Below are 18,553 nucleotides of genomic sequence, written 5' to 3' on the forward strand. Positions count from 1 at the left end.
GATTTCGGGGCTGATTTTTGGGTAGGAATCCCGGGATTTTGGGGCTGATTTTTGGGTACGAATCCCGCGATTTCGGGGCTGATTTTTGGGCAGGAATCCCGCGATTTCGGGGCTGATTTTTGGGTACGAATCCCGCGATTTCGGGGCTGATTTTTGGGTACGAATCCCGCGATTTCGGGGCTGATTTTTGGGTACGAATCCCGCGATTTCGGGGCTGATTTTTGGGCAGGAATCCCGCGATTTCGGGGCTGATTTTTGGGTAGAAATTCCGCGATTTCGGGGCTGATTTTTGGGTACGAATCCCGCGATTTCGGGGTTTTTTGGGAGCCCCAGGACCCACCCTTGATGCGCTCGCCCTTGCTGAGGCTGAGCTCGCCCTCGCCCTGCGCCTGGTAGGGTCTCACGGCCAGGAAGGTCCGGCCGGGCACGGCCGAGTAAAGTTTCCTCTTCACGCCCCGGGACCCCAGCGTGCCCCCCGGGGTCCCCCCCGGGCCGGGGTCCCGGCTCAGGCCGCTGGAGCTGGGGGGAGACACCGCTGGGACCCCCGGGAAAGGCCCCGGGAGCCCCCGAAATTGGGGGTGGGAGGGCGGGTTTGGGGTCCCAACTTGGGGTCACGGGGTCCCGAAGTTCCGATTTGGGGTCCCCGACACAGAGACCCCCACCCAAACCCCGAATTGGGGGTCCCAGACCCTTCAATTGGGGTCCCGGGGTCCCGATTTGGGGTCCTAGACCCAGAGACCCCCACCCAAGCTCGAATTGGGGGGTCCCAGACCCTTAAATTGGGGTCCCGGGGTCCCGATTTGGGGTCCCGGACACAGAGACCCCCACCCAAGCTCGAATTGGGGGTCCCAGACCCTTAAATTGGGGTCCCAGGGTCCTGATTTGGGGTCCTGGACCCAGAGACCCCCCACCCAAAGCCCGAATTGGGGGTCCCAGACCCTTAAATTGGGGTCCTGGAGTCCGGATTTGGGGTCTCAAGGTTCCGATTTGGGGTCCTGGACCCAGAGACCCCCCACCCAAAGCCCAAATTAGGGGTCCCAGACCCTTCAATTGGGGTCCCGGAGTCCCGATTTGGGGTCCTGGACCCAGAGACCCCCCACCCAAAGCCCAAATTTGGGGTCCCGGGGTCCCAAACTGGGGTCCCGGAGTCTCAAATGGGGCACCCGGACCCCCCCCAAAAAGGGGTATTTTAGCCCCCCCCGCCCCCCAATGCCCCCCAGGTGCCCCCCTGTACCCGGACCCCCCCCAGGGCTCCTCTGGGTGCCGCCCCCCGGGGGTCCCAGCCCCCCAAATCCCCCAAATTCCCCCCCAAATCCCCCCCAAACCCCCCAAAATCTCCCCCAAATCCCCCCCAAACCCCCCAAATCTCCCCCAAATCCCCCCCAAACCCCCCAAATCCCCCCCAAACCCCCCAAATTCCCCCCCAAACCCCCCCAAAATCCCCCCCCCGTACCTGGGCCGCCCCCGGGGCTGCCTCCTGCCCTCCTCGGGGTGTCTCCCCCGGGACGGCGAGCGAGCCCGAGCCCCCCGGGGGGAGCTGGAGCTGCGCAGGGTCCCCGAGGGGGGTCTGGGGGCCGGGGGGGCTCCGGGGGGGCCCCTGAGCACCCACTCGGGCAGGGCCCCCCCCCCGGTGTCGCTGTTGGCCCGGAGGAGGCGCTGGGGGGGGAGGGGCAGCCCCCGGAGCCCCTCCCGGCGGCGCCCGGCGAACTGGGGGCTCTCCTGGAACGGCACTGGGGGGGATTGGGGGGGATTGGGGGGGTCTGGATGGATTGGGGGGGATTGGGGGGGATTGGGGGGGTCTGGATGGATTTGGGGGGGGATTGGGGGGGGCTCTGGATGGATTTGGGGGGGGATTGGGGGGGATTGGGGGGTCTGGATGGATTGGGGGGGGATTTGGGGGGGGCTCTGGATGGATTGGGGGGGATTGGGGGGGTCTGGATGGATTGGGGGGGGATTGGGGGGGATTGGGGGAGGTCTGGATGGATTTGGGGGGATTTGGGGGGGTCTGGGGGGGGCTCAGAATGGATTGGGGGGGTTGGGGGGGATTGGGGGTTTGGGGGGGATTTGGGGGGGATTGGGGGGGTCTGGATGGATTTGGGGGGATTTGGGGGGGTCTGGGGGGGGCTCTGGATGGATTGGGGGGGATTGGGGGTTTGGGGGGGATTTGGGGGAATTGGGGGTTCTGGATGGATTTGGGGGGTCTGGGGGGGGCTCTGGATGGATTGGGAGGGATTGGGGGTTTGGGGGGATTTGGGGGGGATTGGGGGGGTCTGGATGGATTGGGGGGGTTTGGATGGATTTGGGGGGGTTTAGGGTGGATTTGGGGGGATTTTGGGGGGTCTGGGGGGGTTTGGGGGAGTTTAGGGGGAATTTTGGGGGCTGAGGCTCTCCTGGAACAGCACTGGGGGGGTTTTGGGGGGATTTAGGGGGGATTTAGGGGGGTTTGGGGGGTCTGGGGGGGATTTGGGGGCATCAGGGGGGGAATTCGGGGGGCTTTGGGAGGGTTTGGGGGAAGGACGGACCGGAGCCCCCCCAACGCCTGTGTTCCCCCCTGTCCCCAATGTGTCCCCAAAGTCCCCAACGCCCCCTGATGTCCCCAATGTCCCCTCAGTGTCCCCCCAGTGTCCCCAGTGTCCCCAATGTCCCCTCAATGTCCCCAGGCTCACCCACGTCACTGTCCCGGTGGTTCTTGATGAGCTCCCCCAGCTCGAAGTTCCCGGCGATGACGGCCACCTGTGACGGGGACAGGGGACACGGGGACACGGGGGACGAAAGGGACAGGGGGACACGGGGGACAGAGGGGACAGTGGGGACAAGAGGGGACAGAGGGGACAGTGGGGACAGGAACAGGGAAGGGACACTCACATGGGGGTCACCCCCTCCGCAGTGTCCCCGGAGTCACCTGGAACGGCGCCTGTCCCCAATCCCCCCAGTGCCCCCCAGTGTCCCCCCCAGTGCCCCCCAGTGTCCCCGGTGTCCCCGGTGTCCCCAGTGTCCCCCCAGTGTCCCCAGTGTCCCCCCAGTGTCCCCCCCCCAGTGTCCCCGGTGTCCCCGGTGTCCCCAGTGTCCCCCCAGTGTCCCCAGTGTCCCCCCAGTGTCCCCAGTGTCCCCCAGTGTCCCCCCAGTGTCCCCCAGTGTCCCCAGTGTCCCCCCAGTGTCCCCAGTGTCCCCCAGTGTCCCCAGTGTCCCCCCAGTGTCCCCAGTGTCCCCAGTGTCCCCAGTGTCCCCCCAGTGTCCCCAGTGTCCCCCAGTGTCCCCCCAGTGTCCCCAGTGTCCCCCCAGTGTCCCTCCAGTGTCCCCCCAGTGTCCCCAGTGTCCCCCAGTGTCCCCCCAGTGTCCCCAGTGTCCCCCCAGTGTCCCTCCAGTGTCCCCAGTGTCCCCCCAGTGTCCCCAGTGTCCCCCCAGTGTCCCCCCAGTGTCCCCAGTGTCCCCCAGTGTCCCCCAGTGTCCCCAGTGTCCCCCCAGTGTCTCCCCAGTGTCCCCAGTGTCCCCAGTGTCCCCCCAGTGTCCCCCAGTGTCCCCCCAGTGTCCCCCCAGTGTCCCCAGTGTCCCCCCAGTGTCCCCCAGTGTCCCCGGTGTCCCCAGTGTCCCCCCAGTGTCCCCCCAATCCCCCCAGTGTCCCCCCAGTGTCCCCCAGTGTCCCCGGTGTCCCCAGTGTCCCCCCAGTGTCCCCCCAATCCCCCCAGTGTCCCCCAGTGTCCCCAGTGTCCCCGGTGTCCCCCAATGTCCCCCCAGTGTCCCCAGTGTCCCCAGTGTCCCCCCAGCGTCCCCAGTGTCCCCAGTGTCCCCAGTGTCCCCAGTGTCCCCCCAGTGTCCCCCAGTGTCCCTCCAGTGTCCCCAGTGTCCCCCAATGTCCCCAGTGTCCCCCAGTGTCCCCAGTGTCCCCAGTGTCCCCAGTGTCCCCCAGTGTCCCCCCAGTGTCCCCAGTGTCCCCAGTGTCCCCAGTGTCCCCCCAGTGTCCCCAGTGTCCCCCCAGTGTCCCCAGTGTCCCCAGTGTCCCCCCAGTGTCCCCAGTGTCCCCCAGTGTCCCCCCAGTGTCCCCAGTGTCCCCAATCCCCCCAGTGTCCCCCCAGTGTCCCCAGTGTCCCCCCAGTGTCCCCGGTGTCCCCAGTGTCCCCCCAGTGTCCCCAGTGTCCCCAGTGTCCCCCAGTGTCCCCCCAGTGTCCCCAGTGTCCCCCAGTGTCACCTGGAACGGCGTCTGCCCGCTGTTGTTCTTCACCTCCTTGTTGGCCCCTCGGTACAGGAGGATGCGGGCGCAGCTCTCCTGGGGGACACCCGCGGCACCCGTGTCACCCGGGTGTCACCAGGGTGTCACCAAGGTGTCACCAGGGTGTCACCGATGTCCCCACAGCGTCCCCAAATCCGCCATACCCCCCAAATCCCCATTGTCCCCATAATGTCCCCATAATGTCCCCAATCCCAGATGTTCTCAATGTCCCCAAACCCCCAATACCCCCCCAATGTCCCCAGTGTCCCCAATCCTCCCGATGTCCCCAAGGTCCCCAAGGTCCGTGACGTCCCTCATGTCCCCAATGTCCCCAATCCTCCCAATCCTCCCAATGCTCCCAATGTCCCCAATGTCCCCGATGTCCCCAATCCCCCAGTGTCCCCAGTGTCCCCAATGTCCCCCAATGTCCCCAATGTCCCCAATCCTCCCAATGCCCCCAATGTCCCCAATTGTCCCCAGTGTCCCCAATGTCCCCAATGTCCCCAATCCTCCCGATGTCCCCAAGGTCCCCAAGGTCCGTGACATCCCTGATGTCCCCAATGTCCCCAATCCTCCCAATGCCCCCAATGCCCTCAATGTCCCCAGTGTCCCCGATGTCCCCAATGTCCCCAGTGTCCCCAGTGTCCCCAATGTCCCCCAATGTCCCCAATGTCCCCAATCCTCCCAATGCCCCCAATGTCCCCAATTGTCCCCAGTGTCCCCGATGTCCCCAATGTCCCCAATGTCCCCAACGTCCCCAGTGTCCCCAGGGTTGTCCCCAGTGTCACCTTGTTGTAGAGCGTGCAGATGTGCAGCACCGTGTTGCCAGACACCCCGATGTCCCCAATGTCCATGATGTCCCCGATGTCCCCAATGTCCTCCCTGTCCCCGATGTCCCCGATGTCCCCACTGTCCCCGATGTCCCCGATGTCCCCAGTGTCCCCGATGTCCCCAGTGTCCCCAGTGTCCCCCGTGTCCCCAATGTCCCCAGTGTCCCCAATGTCCCCGATGTCCCCGATGTCCCCAGTGTCCCCGATGTCCCCAGTGTCCCCAGTGTCCCCCGTGTCCCCGATGTCCCCAGTGTCACCTTGTTGTAGAGCGCGCAGATGTGCAGCGCCGTGTTGCCGGACGCGTTCTGTGCCGCCGCCTCGGCCCCGTAGAACAGCAAATGCTCCAAGTGCTGCGAGTGGCCGTGCTGGCACGCCTGGGGACAGCGGGGACATCGTGGGGACAGCAGGGATGTCGTGGGGACAGCGGGGACATTGGGGACACGGAGGGGACTTTGGGGGCATGGAGGGGATATTGGGGGCGTTGAGGACGTTGGGGACATCAGGGACATTTTGGGGACATTGGGGACATCAGGGGTATTGGGGACATTGGAAGGATCAGGGACATTGGGGACATTGGGAGGATTGGGGACATTGGGCAGATGGGGGACATTGGAGACAGGGATGATGGGGTGACACGGCACAGTGACAGAGTGACAGCTGACACCGGCACGGTGACACGGTGACAGGCACAGTGACAGGCTGGCAGGGTGACAGCTGGGGTGGGTGACAGCGTGACAGGGTGACAAGGTGACAGGGTGGCACTGTCACTGTCACCCAGTGGGTGACACGGTGACAAAACGGGATAAGACAGTGGCAGGGGGACAGGGTGGCACTGTCACTGTCACCTTGTGGGTGACATGGTGACAATGGGATAAAACAGGGACAGGGTGACACGGTGACAGAATGACACGGTGACACAGTGACATGGTGGCACTGTCACTGTCATCTTGTGGGTGACATGGTGACAATGGGATAAAACCGTGACAGGGTGACACGGTGACAGAATGACAGGGCGGCACTGTCCCTGTCACCCGGTGGGTGACACGGTGACAAACAAGATAAAACAGTGACAGGGTGACACGGTGACATGGGATAACAATGGGATGATGGGGTGACAATGACATGGTGACACAGGGTGACACGGGGATGGAACGACGGGGTGACGCAGTGACACGGTGACACAATGACACGGTGACAGTGACAGGTGTGTCACCTGCTGGATCTCCTGCCAGCCGTTCCCATCACCCGTGCCGATGTGGGCGTGGCTGTACCGTGACACAGTGACACAGGGTGACACAACGATGGGGTCACACAGTGATGGGATGATGGGATGATGATGTGACAATGTGACACAGGTGACACAGGTGACAGTGACAGGTGTGTCACCTGGTGGATCTCCTGCCAGCCGTTCTCGTCGGCCGTGCCGATGTGGGCGCGGTTGTGCAGTGACACGGTGACACAGGGTGATGGGGTGACGGGATGAGGATGTGACAATGTGACACAGGTGGCACAGGTGACAGTGACAGGTGTGTCACCTGGTGGATCTCCTGCCAGCCGTTCCCATCACCCGTGCCGATGTGGGCGTGGCTGTACCGTGACACAGTGACACAGGGTGATGGGATGATGGGATGATGAGGTGACAATGTGACACAGGTGGCACAGGTGACAGTGACAGGTGTGTCACCTGGTGGATCTCCTGCCAGCCGTTCTTGTCAGCCATGCCGATGTGGGCGCGGTTGTGCGGTGACACAGTGACACAGGGTGATACAACGATGGGGTCACACAGTGATGGGATGATGGGATGATGATGTGACAATGTGACACAGGTGGCACAGGTGACAGTGACAGGTGTGTCACCTGGTGGATCTCCTGCCAGCCGTTCTTGTCGGCCGTGCCGATGTGGGCGTGGCTGTACCGTGACACGGTGACACAGGGTGATACAACGATGGGGTCACACAGTGATGGGATGATGAGGTGACACAGGTGACACAGGTGACAGTGACAGGTGTGTCACCTGGTGGATCTCCTGCCAGCCGTTCTCGTCGGCCGTGCCGATGTGGGCGTGGCTGTACCATGACACGGTGACACAGGGTGACACAACGATGGGGTCACACAGTGATGGGATGATGAGGTGACACAGGTGACACAGGTGACAGTGACAGGTGTGTCACCTGGTGGATCTCCTGCCAGCCGTTCCCATCACCCGTGCCGATGTGGGCGCGGTTGTGCGGTGACACGGTGACACAGGGATAAGATGATAACGGGATGACGGGGTCACACAATGACGGGATGATGATGTGACAATGTGACACAGGTGGCAGAGGTGACAGTGACAGGTGTGTCACCTGGTGGATCTCCTGCCAGCCGTTCTCGTCGGCCGTGCCGATGTGGGCGCGGTTGTGCAGTGACACGGTGACACAGGGTGATGGGGTGACGGGATGATGATGTGACAATGTGACACAGGTGGCACAGGTGACAGTGACAGGTGTGTCACCTGGTGGATCTCCTGCCAGCCGTTCTCGTCGGCCGTGCCGATGTGGGCGTGGCTGTACCGTGACACAGTGACACAGGGTGATGGGATGATGGGATGATGAGGTCACACAATGACAATGTGACACAATGACAGGGTGACAGGTGACACAGGTGACAGTAACAGGTGTGTCACCTGGTGGATCTCCTGCCAGCCGTTCCCATCACCCGTGCCGATGTGGGCGTGGCTGTACCGTGACACAGTGACACAGGGTGATGGGATGATGGGATGATGAGGTCACACAATGACAATGTGACACAATGACAGGGTGACAGGTGACACAGGTGACAGTGACAGGTGTGTCACCTGGTGGATCTCCTGCCAGCCGTTCTCGTCGGCCGTGCCGATGTGGGCGCGGTTGTAGAGCAGCAGCTCGCAGCACCGCGGGTCCCCGCCCACCATGGCCGTGTGGTACAGGGGGGTCAGACCCCGCCGGTCCTTGTAGTTCGGGGACCCCCCCAGGTCCAGCAGCGCCTGAGGGGAGGGGACAGCGTGGGGACACCCGCGACACCCATGGGAGCCCCTGGTGACAGCCCCAGACCCGCCCGCGGCGCCCACGGGGTGTCACCCCCACTTGTCCCTTTATCTGGGGACCCCCCAGGCCCAGCAGCGCCTGCGGGGGGTCACCGGTGACACCCCGGGGACAACCCTGTGACACCCCCGGCGTGTCACCCCTGGGTCCCTCCCTGTCCTGTGGGTGTCCCCAGGTGTGTCCAAGTGTGCCCCTAGGTGTGTCCCCAGGTGTGCCCAGGTATCCCCAGGTGTCCTCAGGTGTACCCAGGTTTCCCCAGGTGTGTCCCCAGGTGTCCCCAGGGGTGCCCAGGTGTGTCCCCAGGGGTGCCCAGGTGTGTCCCCAGGTGTGCCCAGATATCCCCAATGTCCCCAGGTGTCCCTAAAGTCCCCAGGTATCCCCAGGTGTGCCCAGGTGTGCCCAGGTGTGCTCACCAGCAGGGCGGGGTACCTCCGCGTGCACACGGCGCGGTGCAGGGCGGTGTCCCCATGTCTCCAAGTGTCCCCAGGTGTGTCCCCAATGTTCCCCATGTCCCCAGGTGTGTCCCCAGGTGTCCCCAGGTGTGTCCCCAATGTCCCCCATGTCCCCAGGTGTGTCCAGGTGTGCTCACCAGCAGGGCGGGGTACCTCCGCGTGCACACGGCGCGGTGCAGGGCGGTGTCCCCATGTCCCCCATGTGCCCAGGTGTCCCCAGGTGTGCCCAGGTGTGTCCCCAATGTTCCCCATGTCCCCAGGTGTGTCCCCATGTCCCCAGGTGTGTCCCCAATGTCCCCCATGTCCCCAGGTGTGCCCAGGTGTGCTCACCAGCAGGGCGGGGTACCTCCGCGTGCACACGGCGCGGTGCAGGGCGGTGTCCCCATGTCCCCAGGTGTGTCCCCCATGTCCCCCATGTCCCCAGGTGTGTCCCCAATGTCCCCCATGTCCCCAGGTGTGCCCAGGTGTGCTCACCAGCAGGGCGGGGTACCTCCGCGTGCACACGGCGCGGTGCAGGGCGGTGGCCCCGTCGCGGGCCCGGAAGTCCAGGTGGGCCCCGCCCAGGCAGAGCAGGCGGATGATCTCCACCTCACCTGGGCCCTCGCGCTGCGCCGCCAGCGTCAGCGGCGTCTCTGGGGACACAGGGGACATCAGGGACGGCACAGGGGACGGCAGCGGGGACAGCGATGGGGACAGCGGGGGCGCTGGGGACATGGGGGACATTGGGAGATTTGGGGACATGAGGGGCGTTGGGGACATTGGGGACACTGGGGGGATCGGGGACATTGGGGGACATTGGGGACGTTGGGGGATTTGGAGGATATGGGGGAATTTAGGGACGTTGGGGACATTGAGGACTTTGGGGACATGAGGGGCGTCGGGGACATTGGGGACATTGGGGACATCAGGGACATTGGGGGATTTGGAGGATGTGGAGGGATTTGGGGACATTGGGGACATTGAGGACTTTGGGGACATCAGGGACATTGGGGACATTGGGGAGATTTGTGGGAATTGGGATATTGGGGACACTGGGGGCGTTGGGGACATTGGGGGCATTCGGGGACACTGGCGGCGTTGGGGACATTTGGGGACGTTGAGGAGATTTGGGGCATTTTGGGATATTTGGGACATTGGGGACACTGGAGGTGGCGGGGCCGTTGGGGACATTGGGGTTGTTGGGGGCATCGGGGGGATTTGGGGACATTGGGGGCACTGTGGGGGTTTGGGGGACATTGGGGACATTGGGGACATTGGGGACATTGGGGACAGGGACAAGGATCTGGGGGGGTCATCCCTGGGAAATCTCTGGGGTCTCCGAGGATTTTGGAGGCCTGGCGGGATTTTTTTGGGACGTCCCAAGTTGGATTTTCAGGGTCCCAGTGGGGTTTTTGGGGTCCCAGTGGGGTTTTTGGGGTCCCAGTGGAGTTTTCGGGGTCCCAGTGGGGTTTTTGGGGTCCCAGTGGGGTTTTTGGGGTCCCAGTGAGGTTTTCGGGGTCCCAGTGGGGTTTTCAGGGTCCCAGTGGGGTTTTTGGGGTCCCAGTGGGGTTTTTGGGGTCCCAGTGGGGTTTTCAGGGTCCCAGTGAGGTTTTTGGGGTCCCAGTGGAGTTTTCGGGGTCCCAGTGAGGTTTTTGGGGTCCCAGTGGGGTTTTCAGGGTCCCAGTGGGGTTTTTGGGGTCCCAGTGGGGTTTTCAGGGTCCCAGTGGGGTTTTTGGGGTCCCAGTGGGGTTTTTGGGGTCCCAGTGGGGTTTTCAGGGTCCCAGTGAGGTTTTTGGGGTCCCAGTGGGGTTTTTGGGGTCCCAGTGAGGTTTTCGGGGTCCCAGTGGGGTTTTCGGGGTCCCAGTGAGGTTTTTGGGGTCCCAGTGGGGTTTTCGGGGTCCCAGTGAGGTTTTTGGGGTCCCAGTGGGGTTTTTGGGGGTCCCAGTGAGGTTTTCGGGGTCCCAGTGGGGTTTTCGGGGTCCCAGTGAGGTTTTCGGGGGTCCCAGTGGGGTTTTCGGGGTCCCAGTGAGGTTTTTGGGGTCCCAGTGGGGTTTTTGGGGTCCCAGTGAGGTTTTCGGGGTCCCAGTGGGGTTTTTGGGGTCCCAGTGGGGTTTTCGGGGTCCCAGTGGGGTTTTTGGGGTCCCAGTGGGGTTTTCGGGGTCCCAGTGAGGTTTTTGGGGTCGCAGTGAGGTTTTCGGGGTCCCAGTGGGGTTTTCGGGGTCCCAGTGGGGTTTTCGGGGTCCCAGTGGGGTTCTCGGGGTCCCAGTGAGGTTTTTGGGGTCACAGTGGGGTTTTCGGGGTCGCAGTGGGGTTTTTGGGGTCCCAGTGAGGTTTTCGGGGTCCCAGTGGGGTTTTCGGGGTCCCAGTGGGGTTTTTGGGGTCCCAGTGGGGTTTTCGGGGTCCCAGTGGGGTTTTCGGGGTCCCAGTGGAGTTTTCGGGGTCCCAGTGGGGTTTTCGGGGTCCCAGTGGGGTTTTCGGGGTCCCAGTGGAGTTTTCGGGGTCCCAGTGGGGTTTTTGGGGTCCCAGTGGGGTTTTCGGGGTCCCAGTGGGGTTTTTGGGGTCGCAGTGGGGTTTTTGGGGTCCCAGTGGGGTTTTCGGGGTCCCAGTGAGGTTTTCGGGGTCTCAGTGAGGTTTTTGGGGTCCCAGTGGGGTTTTCGGGGTCCCAGTGGTGTTTTCGGGGTCCCAGTGGGCTTTTTGTTGTTCCCGGGATATTTTTGGGGTCCCAGTGGGGTTTTCGGGGTCCCAGTGGGGTTTCGGGGGTCTCACCGCCCGAGTCGGAGTCGTGGTAGTTGGGGTCCAGGCCGCGCTCCAGCAGCCGCGCCACCTTCTCGGCCGAGCCGTGCTGGACGTAATCCAGAAACTTCCGCAGCCCCGTCTGCCGACACACGGGGACATGGGGACGTTGGGGACACACAGGGGACACCGGGGACACTGGGGACATTGGGGACATCGGGGATGTGAGGGGACATTTGGGGACAGCCAGGGGACATTTAGGGACATGAGGGGACACCGGGGATCTGAGGGGACACCGGGACAGCCAGGGGACATTGGGGACACACAGGGGACATTTGGGGACAGCCAGGGGACATCTGGGGACATGGGGACATCGGGGACAGCCAGGGGACATTGGGGACAGCCAGGGGACATCGGGGACACACAGGGGACATCGGGGACACACAGGGGACATTGGGGACAGCCAGGGGACATCTGGGGACATGGGGACATCGGGGATGTGAGGGGACACTGGGGACATGAGGGGATCAGGGGACACCAGGGACACTGGAGAGACAGGGGACATGGGGACAACCAGGGGACACCGGGGGGTCAGGGGACACCGGGGGGTCAGGGGACATGGGGACACGCGGGGGACACAGGGACACTGGAGAACCTGGGGACACTGGGGGTTTAGGGGGACATGGGGACATTGGGGGACACACAGGGGACACTGGGAGGTCTGGACGGGGGACATGAGGGGACACCTGGGCCACCAGGGGGGCAGGGGACATGAGGGGGACACTGGGTGGGACATGGTGACACCGGGGACACCGGGGACACTGGGGACATTGAGGGGACATCGGGGACACCGGGGGGACTCAGGTGACAAATGGGACAGGGGAAGGACACGGGGACATTGGGGGGGGACACTGGCGAGGGGGCGTGGCCTCATTTAAGAGGGGCGTGACCAGGGGAAATGGGCGTGGTCAAAGGGGAAAGGGTGGTGTGGGTGTGGAGTGGGCGTGGCCACCACAAAGGGAGCGTGGTCAGAGTGGGCAGGGCTGTGAACAAAGGGGCGTGGCCTGCACATGGGGCGTGTGACAGGGGTTTGTGTGGTTTAGGGGGTGCGGCCAGAAAGCCAGGGGGCGTGGCCAGGGGTAGGGGGCGTGGCCACTGCAGGTCAGCCCAGGAGAGTTGTTGGGAGGAAGGGGCGTGGCCACACCCAGGGGAGGGCGTGCCCAGGACACAGAGGCGTGCTCAATGCGCAAAAGGGGCGTGTTCAGGCTCGGGAAGGGGTGTGTCCAGGGGGCGGGGGGCGTGTCCCACCCACCTTGGTGTGGAGCTTGGCCAGTTGTTTCTCGTCCAGGTTGGTTTGTTTGTACACCCGGGTCTTATACCGGAACTGGGGGCGGGGTCAGCACGGGGCCACGCCCCCCCAAAAGGGGGACACGCCCCCACCCTGCCCAGACCGCGCCCACCCCGTGGCAAACACCCCAGAGTTGTCCCTGGCCACGCCCACCCCACCAGCCTGCCTTAGGCCACACCCAGCCTCAGGGACACGCCCTAAACCTGTCTCAAGCCACGCCCACCCCAAGGGACACACCCTATGCAGGACCACACCCTCTGTGACCACGCCCCCAGATCACACCCAAATCCCGGCCCCGCTCACCAAATGTAATTTTTAACCCCATAATCGCCATTTTCATCAATTTCTCTCCCATGAACCCCGCCCCAAATGGACACCACGCCCCTGAGACCACACCCACTGCGACCACGCCCCCATGACCACAGCCAATCCTCACTTGACATCCTTTCAACTGCAAACCCGCCCCTTTTTTCCAAATTTTCCGCTATTAACCCCACCCTAATCCAGACCATGACCACGCCCACTGTGACCCCGCCCCCTAGAAGCACACCCATACCCTGACCACGCCCACCCCGCATCACTTCAACCCCCAAATTCCCATTTTAACACAATTTCTTCCCCCCTCCATCCCAATTGGACACCCCACTCCACCCCAATTGAAACCACGCCCTCCCCACTGCGACCACGCCCACTTCCCATCCTTTTAACCCCGAAATTGCCACTTTTAACCCTTTTTCCCCTTTAACCCCACCCCGATACGAAACCACGCCCTCCCCACTGCGACCACGCCCACTCCCCATCTCTTTAACCCCACAATTGCCATTTTCAACCCTTTTTCCCCTTTAACCCCACCCCGAATCGAAACCACGCCCTCCCCACTGCGACCACGCCCATTTCCCCAAAATTGCCATTTTCAACCCAGTTTTTTCCCCCTTCAACCCCACTGTGACCACGCCCACTTCCCATCTTTTTAACCCCACAATTGCCATTTTCAACCCATCTTTTTTCCCCTTTAACCCCATCCCAAATCGAAACCACGCCCTCCTCACTGCGACCACGCCCACTCCCCATCTCTTTAACCCCAAAATTGCCACTTTTAACCCTTTTTTCCCCTTTAACCCCACCCCGAATCGAAACCACGCCCTCCCAACTGCGACCACGCCCATTCCCCCAAAATTGCCATTTTCAACCCATTTTTTCCCCCTTTAACCCCACTGTGACCACGCCCACTCCCCATCCTTTTAACCCCTAAATTGCCACTTTTAACCCTTTTTTCCCCTTTAACCCCACCCCGAATCGAAACCACGCCCTCCCCACTGTGACCACGCCCACTCCCATCTCTTTAACCCCACAATTGCCATTTTCAACCCTTTTTTCCCGTTAACCCCACCCCAATCGAAACCACGCCCTTCCCACTGAGACCACGCCCACTTTTAACCTCAAAATTGCCATTTTCAACCCATTTTTTCCCCCTTTATCCCCACTGCGACCACGCCCACTCCCCATCTCTTTAACCCCACAATTGCCATTTTCAACCCTTTTTTCCCCGTTAACCCCACCCCGAATCGAAACCACGCCCTCCCCACTGCGACCGCGCCCACTCCCCATCTCTTTAACCCCACAATTGCCATTTTCAACCCTTTTTTCCCGTTAACCCCACCCCAATCGAAACCACGCCCTCCTCACTGAGACCACGCCCACTTTTAACCTCAAAATTGCCATTTTCAGCCCATTTTTTCCCCCTTTAACCCCACTGTGACCACGCCCACTCCCCATCTCTTTAACCCCTAAATTGCCACTTTTAACCCTTTTTGCTCCTTTAACCTCACCCCAAATCGAAACCACGCCCTCCCCACTGCGACCACGCCCACTCCTCATCTTTTTAAACCCCAAAATTGCCACTTTTAACCCTTTTTTCCCCTTTAACCCCACCCCGAACCGAAACCACGCCCTCCCCACTGCGACCACGCCCATTTCCCCAAAATTGCCATTTTCAACCCAGTTTTTTCCCCCTTCAACCCCACTGTGACCACGCCCACTTCCCATCTTTTTAACCCCACAATTGCCATTTTCAACCCATCTTTTTTCCCCTTTAACCCCACCCCAAATCGAAACCACGCCCTCCTCACTGCGACCACGCCCACTCCCCATCCTTTTAACCCCACAATTGACACTTTTAACCCTTTTTTCCCCTTTAACCCCACCCCGAATCGAAACCACGCCCTCCCCACTGCGACCACGCCCACTCCCCCAAAATTGCCATTTTCAGCCCATTTTTTCCCCCTTCAACCCCACTGTGACCACGCCCACCCCCATCTCTTTAACCCCTAAATTGCCACTTTTAACCCTTTTTGCTCCTTTAACCTCACCCCAAATCGAAACCACGCCCTCCCCACTGCGACCACGCCCACTCCCCATCCTTTTAACCCCAAAATTGCCACTTTTATCCCTTTTTTCCCCTTTAACCACACCCCGAATCGAAACCACGCCCACTCCCCCAAAATTGCCATTTCCAACCCAGTTTTTTCCCCCTTCAACCCCACTGCGACCACGCCCACTCCCCATCCTTTTAACCCCTAAATTGCCACTTTTAACCCTTTTTTCCCCTCTAACCCCACCCCGGACCGAAACCACACCCCCCCAACATAAGCCACGCCCCTCGCCGTGACCACGCCCACCTCGAGGTAGGGCACGCCCTGGTCGAAGCTCTGCGGGTAGTCGCGGAGCGGCCGCTCCTCGTCCAGGAACTTGGCGTCGCGGCCGGCGGCCGCGGGCTGGAACAGGCCGTAGTTGAGGCCGTCGTGCAGCCCCTCGGTCAGCGCGCACAGCAGCTGCTGCTTGGCCGCCCACACCGCCGCCCCGGGGTCGAAACGCAGGCACTTCTGCGGAGGGGAGAGGGGAAAAACGGGGGGTCAGCACGGGGGGAAACTCCGGAATGAGATCCTGGAGGTTTTGGGATGAGGGGAGCCAAAAAAATCCCGGATTTGGGGACACACGGGGGAAGAAATTGACCCAAAAGACCTCAAAATGCTCCAAAATTGATGGGATCAGTCCAAAAAATGGGAACTCCAGCACTTCTGCGGGGGGGAGAGGGGAAAAACGGGGGGTCAGCACGGGGGGAAACTCAGGAATGAGATCCTGGAAATTTTGGGATGAGGGGAGCCAAAAAAATCCCGGATTTGGGGTGTCTGGGGTGGGGAAAATGCCTCAGACGGCCCCAAAATGCCCCAAAATTGATGGGATCAGTCCCCAGAATGGGAGCTCCAGCACTTCTGGGGAGGGGAGCACGAAAAATGAGGGGTCAGGACGGGGGGAAACTCAGGAATGTGATCCTGGAGGTTGTGGGATGAGGGGAGCCAAAAAAATCCCGGATTTGGGGACACACGGGGGAAGAAATTGACCCAAACGGCCGCAAAATGCTCCAAAATTGATGGGATCAGTCCCCAGAATGGGAGCTCCAGCACTTCTGGGGAGGGGAGAGGGGAAAAACAGGGGGTGAGCACGGGGGGAAACTCCGGAATGTGATCCTGGAGGTTGTGGGATGAGGGGAGCCAAAAAAATCCCGGATCTGGGGACACACGGGGGAAGAAATTGACCCAAACGGCCGCAAAACGCCCCAAAATTGATGGGATCAGTCCCAAAAATGGGGAGGGGAGCGGGGAAATTTTTTTTTGGTATTTTTTTTTTTTATTTTGGGTGGAGGGGGGAAATTATTTTTTGGGGCTGAATGTATTTTTTGGAGGGGGAACCTTTTTTTTTTGTGGGGACGATTTTTTGGGGGGGGAATTTTTTTATTTTTTGGGGAGGAATTTTTTTATTTTTGGGGGGAATTTTTTTATTTTTTTGGGGGGGAATTTTTTTATTTTTTTGGGGGAATTTTTTTATTTTTGGGGGGAATTTTTTTATTTTTTTAAGGGGAATTTTTTTATTTTTTGGGGAGGAATTTTTTTATTTTTGGGGGGAATTTTTTTATTTTTTTGGGGGGGAATTTTTTTATTTTTGGGGGGGGAATTTTTTTATTTTTTGGGGGGAATTTTTTTATTTTTGGGGGGGAATTTTTTTATTTTTTGGGGGGGAAATTTTTTTATTTTTTAGGGGGGAATTCTTTTATTTTTTGGGGGGGAATTTTTTTATATTTTTGGGGGGGAATTTTTTTATTTTTGGGGGGGGAATTTTTTTATTTTTGGGGAGGAATTTTTTTATTTTTGGGGGGGAATTTTTTTATTTTTTGGGGGGCAATTTTTTTATTTTGGGGGGAGGAATTTTTTTATTTTTTGGGGGGGAATTTTTTTATTTTTGGGGGGGAATTTTTTTATTTTTGGGGGGAGGAATTTTTTTTTTTTTGGGGGGGTGGGGGGGCAGTCGGGAATATTTTCCTTTTCTCCCTTCCCCTCACCGTCTGGTGCAGGTCGGGGATGCCGATGCGGAACACCATCATGCTGAAATGGGCGTCGTCGGGGGCCGGGGGCGGCCGGGGGGGGCCCCGCGGGGCCCGGGGGGGGCCGGGGTTGGGCCCGGGGGGGCCCTCGCGGGAACTGCCCGAGTCCGAGTCGCCCTCGGGGTACTCGGAGCCCCGACCCCCCTCCTCCTCCTCGCTGGAGGCCGGAGTGCGCGGCATCGCCTCACCATCACAGGCTGGGGACGGGGGGGGAAAAAAAAACCAGCGGTGAGACTGAAATTCCCGAAACACGGATCGAAATCCCCGAAATCCCGCTCAAAATCCCAAAACCCAGCCCGAAATCCCGGAAATCTGCCCCCAAATCCGGCTCGAAATCCCCAAATCCGGCTCGAAATCCTGAAGATTCAGCTGGAAATCCTCGAAATCTGGTTCAAAAATCCCCAAGTCCGGCTCGAAATCCCCAAATCCATCTCGAAATCCCAAATCCGGCTCGAAATCCCCAAAATCCATTTTGAAACTGCCGAATCCAGTTTGAAAACGCCAAATTCTGGCGCGAAATCCCTGAAATCTGACCCCAAATCCAGCCTGAAATCCTCAAATCCAGCTCGAAATTCCCAAACCCGGCACAAAATCTTCAAAATCCGGCTCAAAATCCCCAAATCTGGTCCCAAATCCAGCTTGAAATCCCCCAAATCCAGCTCAAAATCCCCAAAATTTGTCTTGAAATCCCCCGGATACGGCTTGAACACCCCAAATCCAGCTTGAAATCTCCCAAATCCGGTTAAAATTCCCCGAATCCAGCTCAAAATCCCCAAATCTGGCTCGAAATCCCCGAATTCAGCATGAAATCCCCCAAAACTGGCTCAGAATCCCCAAATCTGCCTCGAAATCCCTGAAATGTTGCATGAAATCCCCAAAATCTGGCACAAAATCCAGCACAAAATCTCCCAAATCCAGCTCGAAATCCCCCAAATCCGGCACAAAATCCCCGAAATCCGGCACAAAATCCCCGAAATCCGGCACAAAATCCCCAAAATCCAGGACAAAATCCCCGAAATCCGGCACAAAATCCCCAAAATCTGGCACAAAATTCCCAAAATCCGGCACAAAATCCCCGAAATCCGGCACAAAATCCTCCAAATCCGGCACAAAATCCCCGAAATCCGGCACAAAATCCCCCAAATCCGGCACAAAATCCCCCAAATCCAGCACAAAATCCCCCAAATCCGGCACAAAATCCCCAAATCCGGCACAAAATCCCCAAATCCGGCACAAAATCCCCCAAATCCGGCACAAAATTCCCAAAATCCGGCACAAAATCCCCCAAATCCGGCACAAAATCCTCCAAATCCGGCACAAAATCCCCCAAATCCGGCACAAAATCCCCCAAATCCGGCACAAAATCCCCAAAATCCGGCACAAAATCCCCAAAATCCGGCACAAAATCCCCCAAATCTGGCTCAAAATCCCCCAAATCCAGCACAAAATCCCCAAATCCGGCACAAAATTCCCAAAATCCGGCACAAAATCCCCAAATCCAGCA

At 60.0% G+C, this 18,553-nt stretch overlaps 1 protein-coding gene across 1 annotated transcript; it reads right to left on the minus strand.

Annotated features, from left to right (window-relative positions):
• Window positions 1–297: 297 nt before the first annotated feature.
• LOC136284639 (SH3 and multiple ankyrin repeat domains protein 1-like) lies at window positions 298–17,239 on the minus strand (the record flags this gene model as incomplete). The annotated part of the gene is made up of 11 exons (XM_066174994.1): window positions 17,008–17,239; window positions 15,290–15,493; window positions 12,576–12,647; window positions 11,297–11,405; window positions 9,026–9,183; window positions 7,874–8,041; window positions 5,295–5,411; window positions 4,187–4,264; window positions 2,667–2,733; window positions 1,454–1,730; window positions 298–519 (listed from the first exon to the last, which is right to left on the minus strand). Coding segments are annotated over exons 1-11 (1,694 nt in total), but the record flags the coding sequence as incomplete, so codon positions are not given.
• Window positions 17,240–18,553: the final 1,314 nt, after the last annotated feature.

Source organism: Chamaea fasciata, unplaced genomic scaffold (assembly GCF_029207755.1).
Source record: "Chamaea fasciata isolate MVZ Bird 193981 ecotype frontalis unplaced genomic scaffold, bChaFas1.0.hap1 SCAF_1211, whole genome shotgun sequence".
Lineage (NCBI taxonomy): Eukaryota > Metazoa > Chordata > Aves > Passeriformes > Sylviidae > Chamaea > Chamaea fasciata.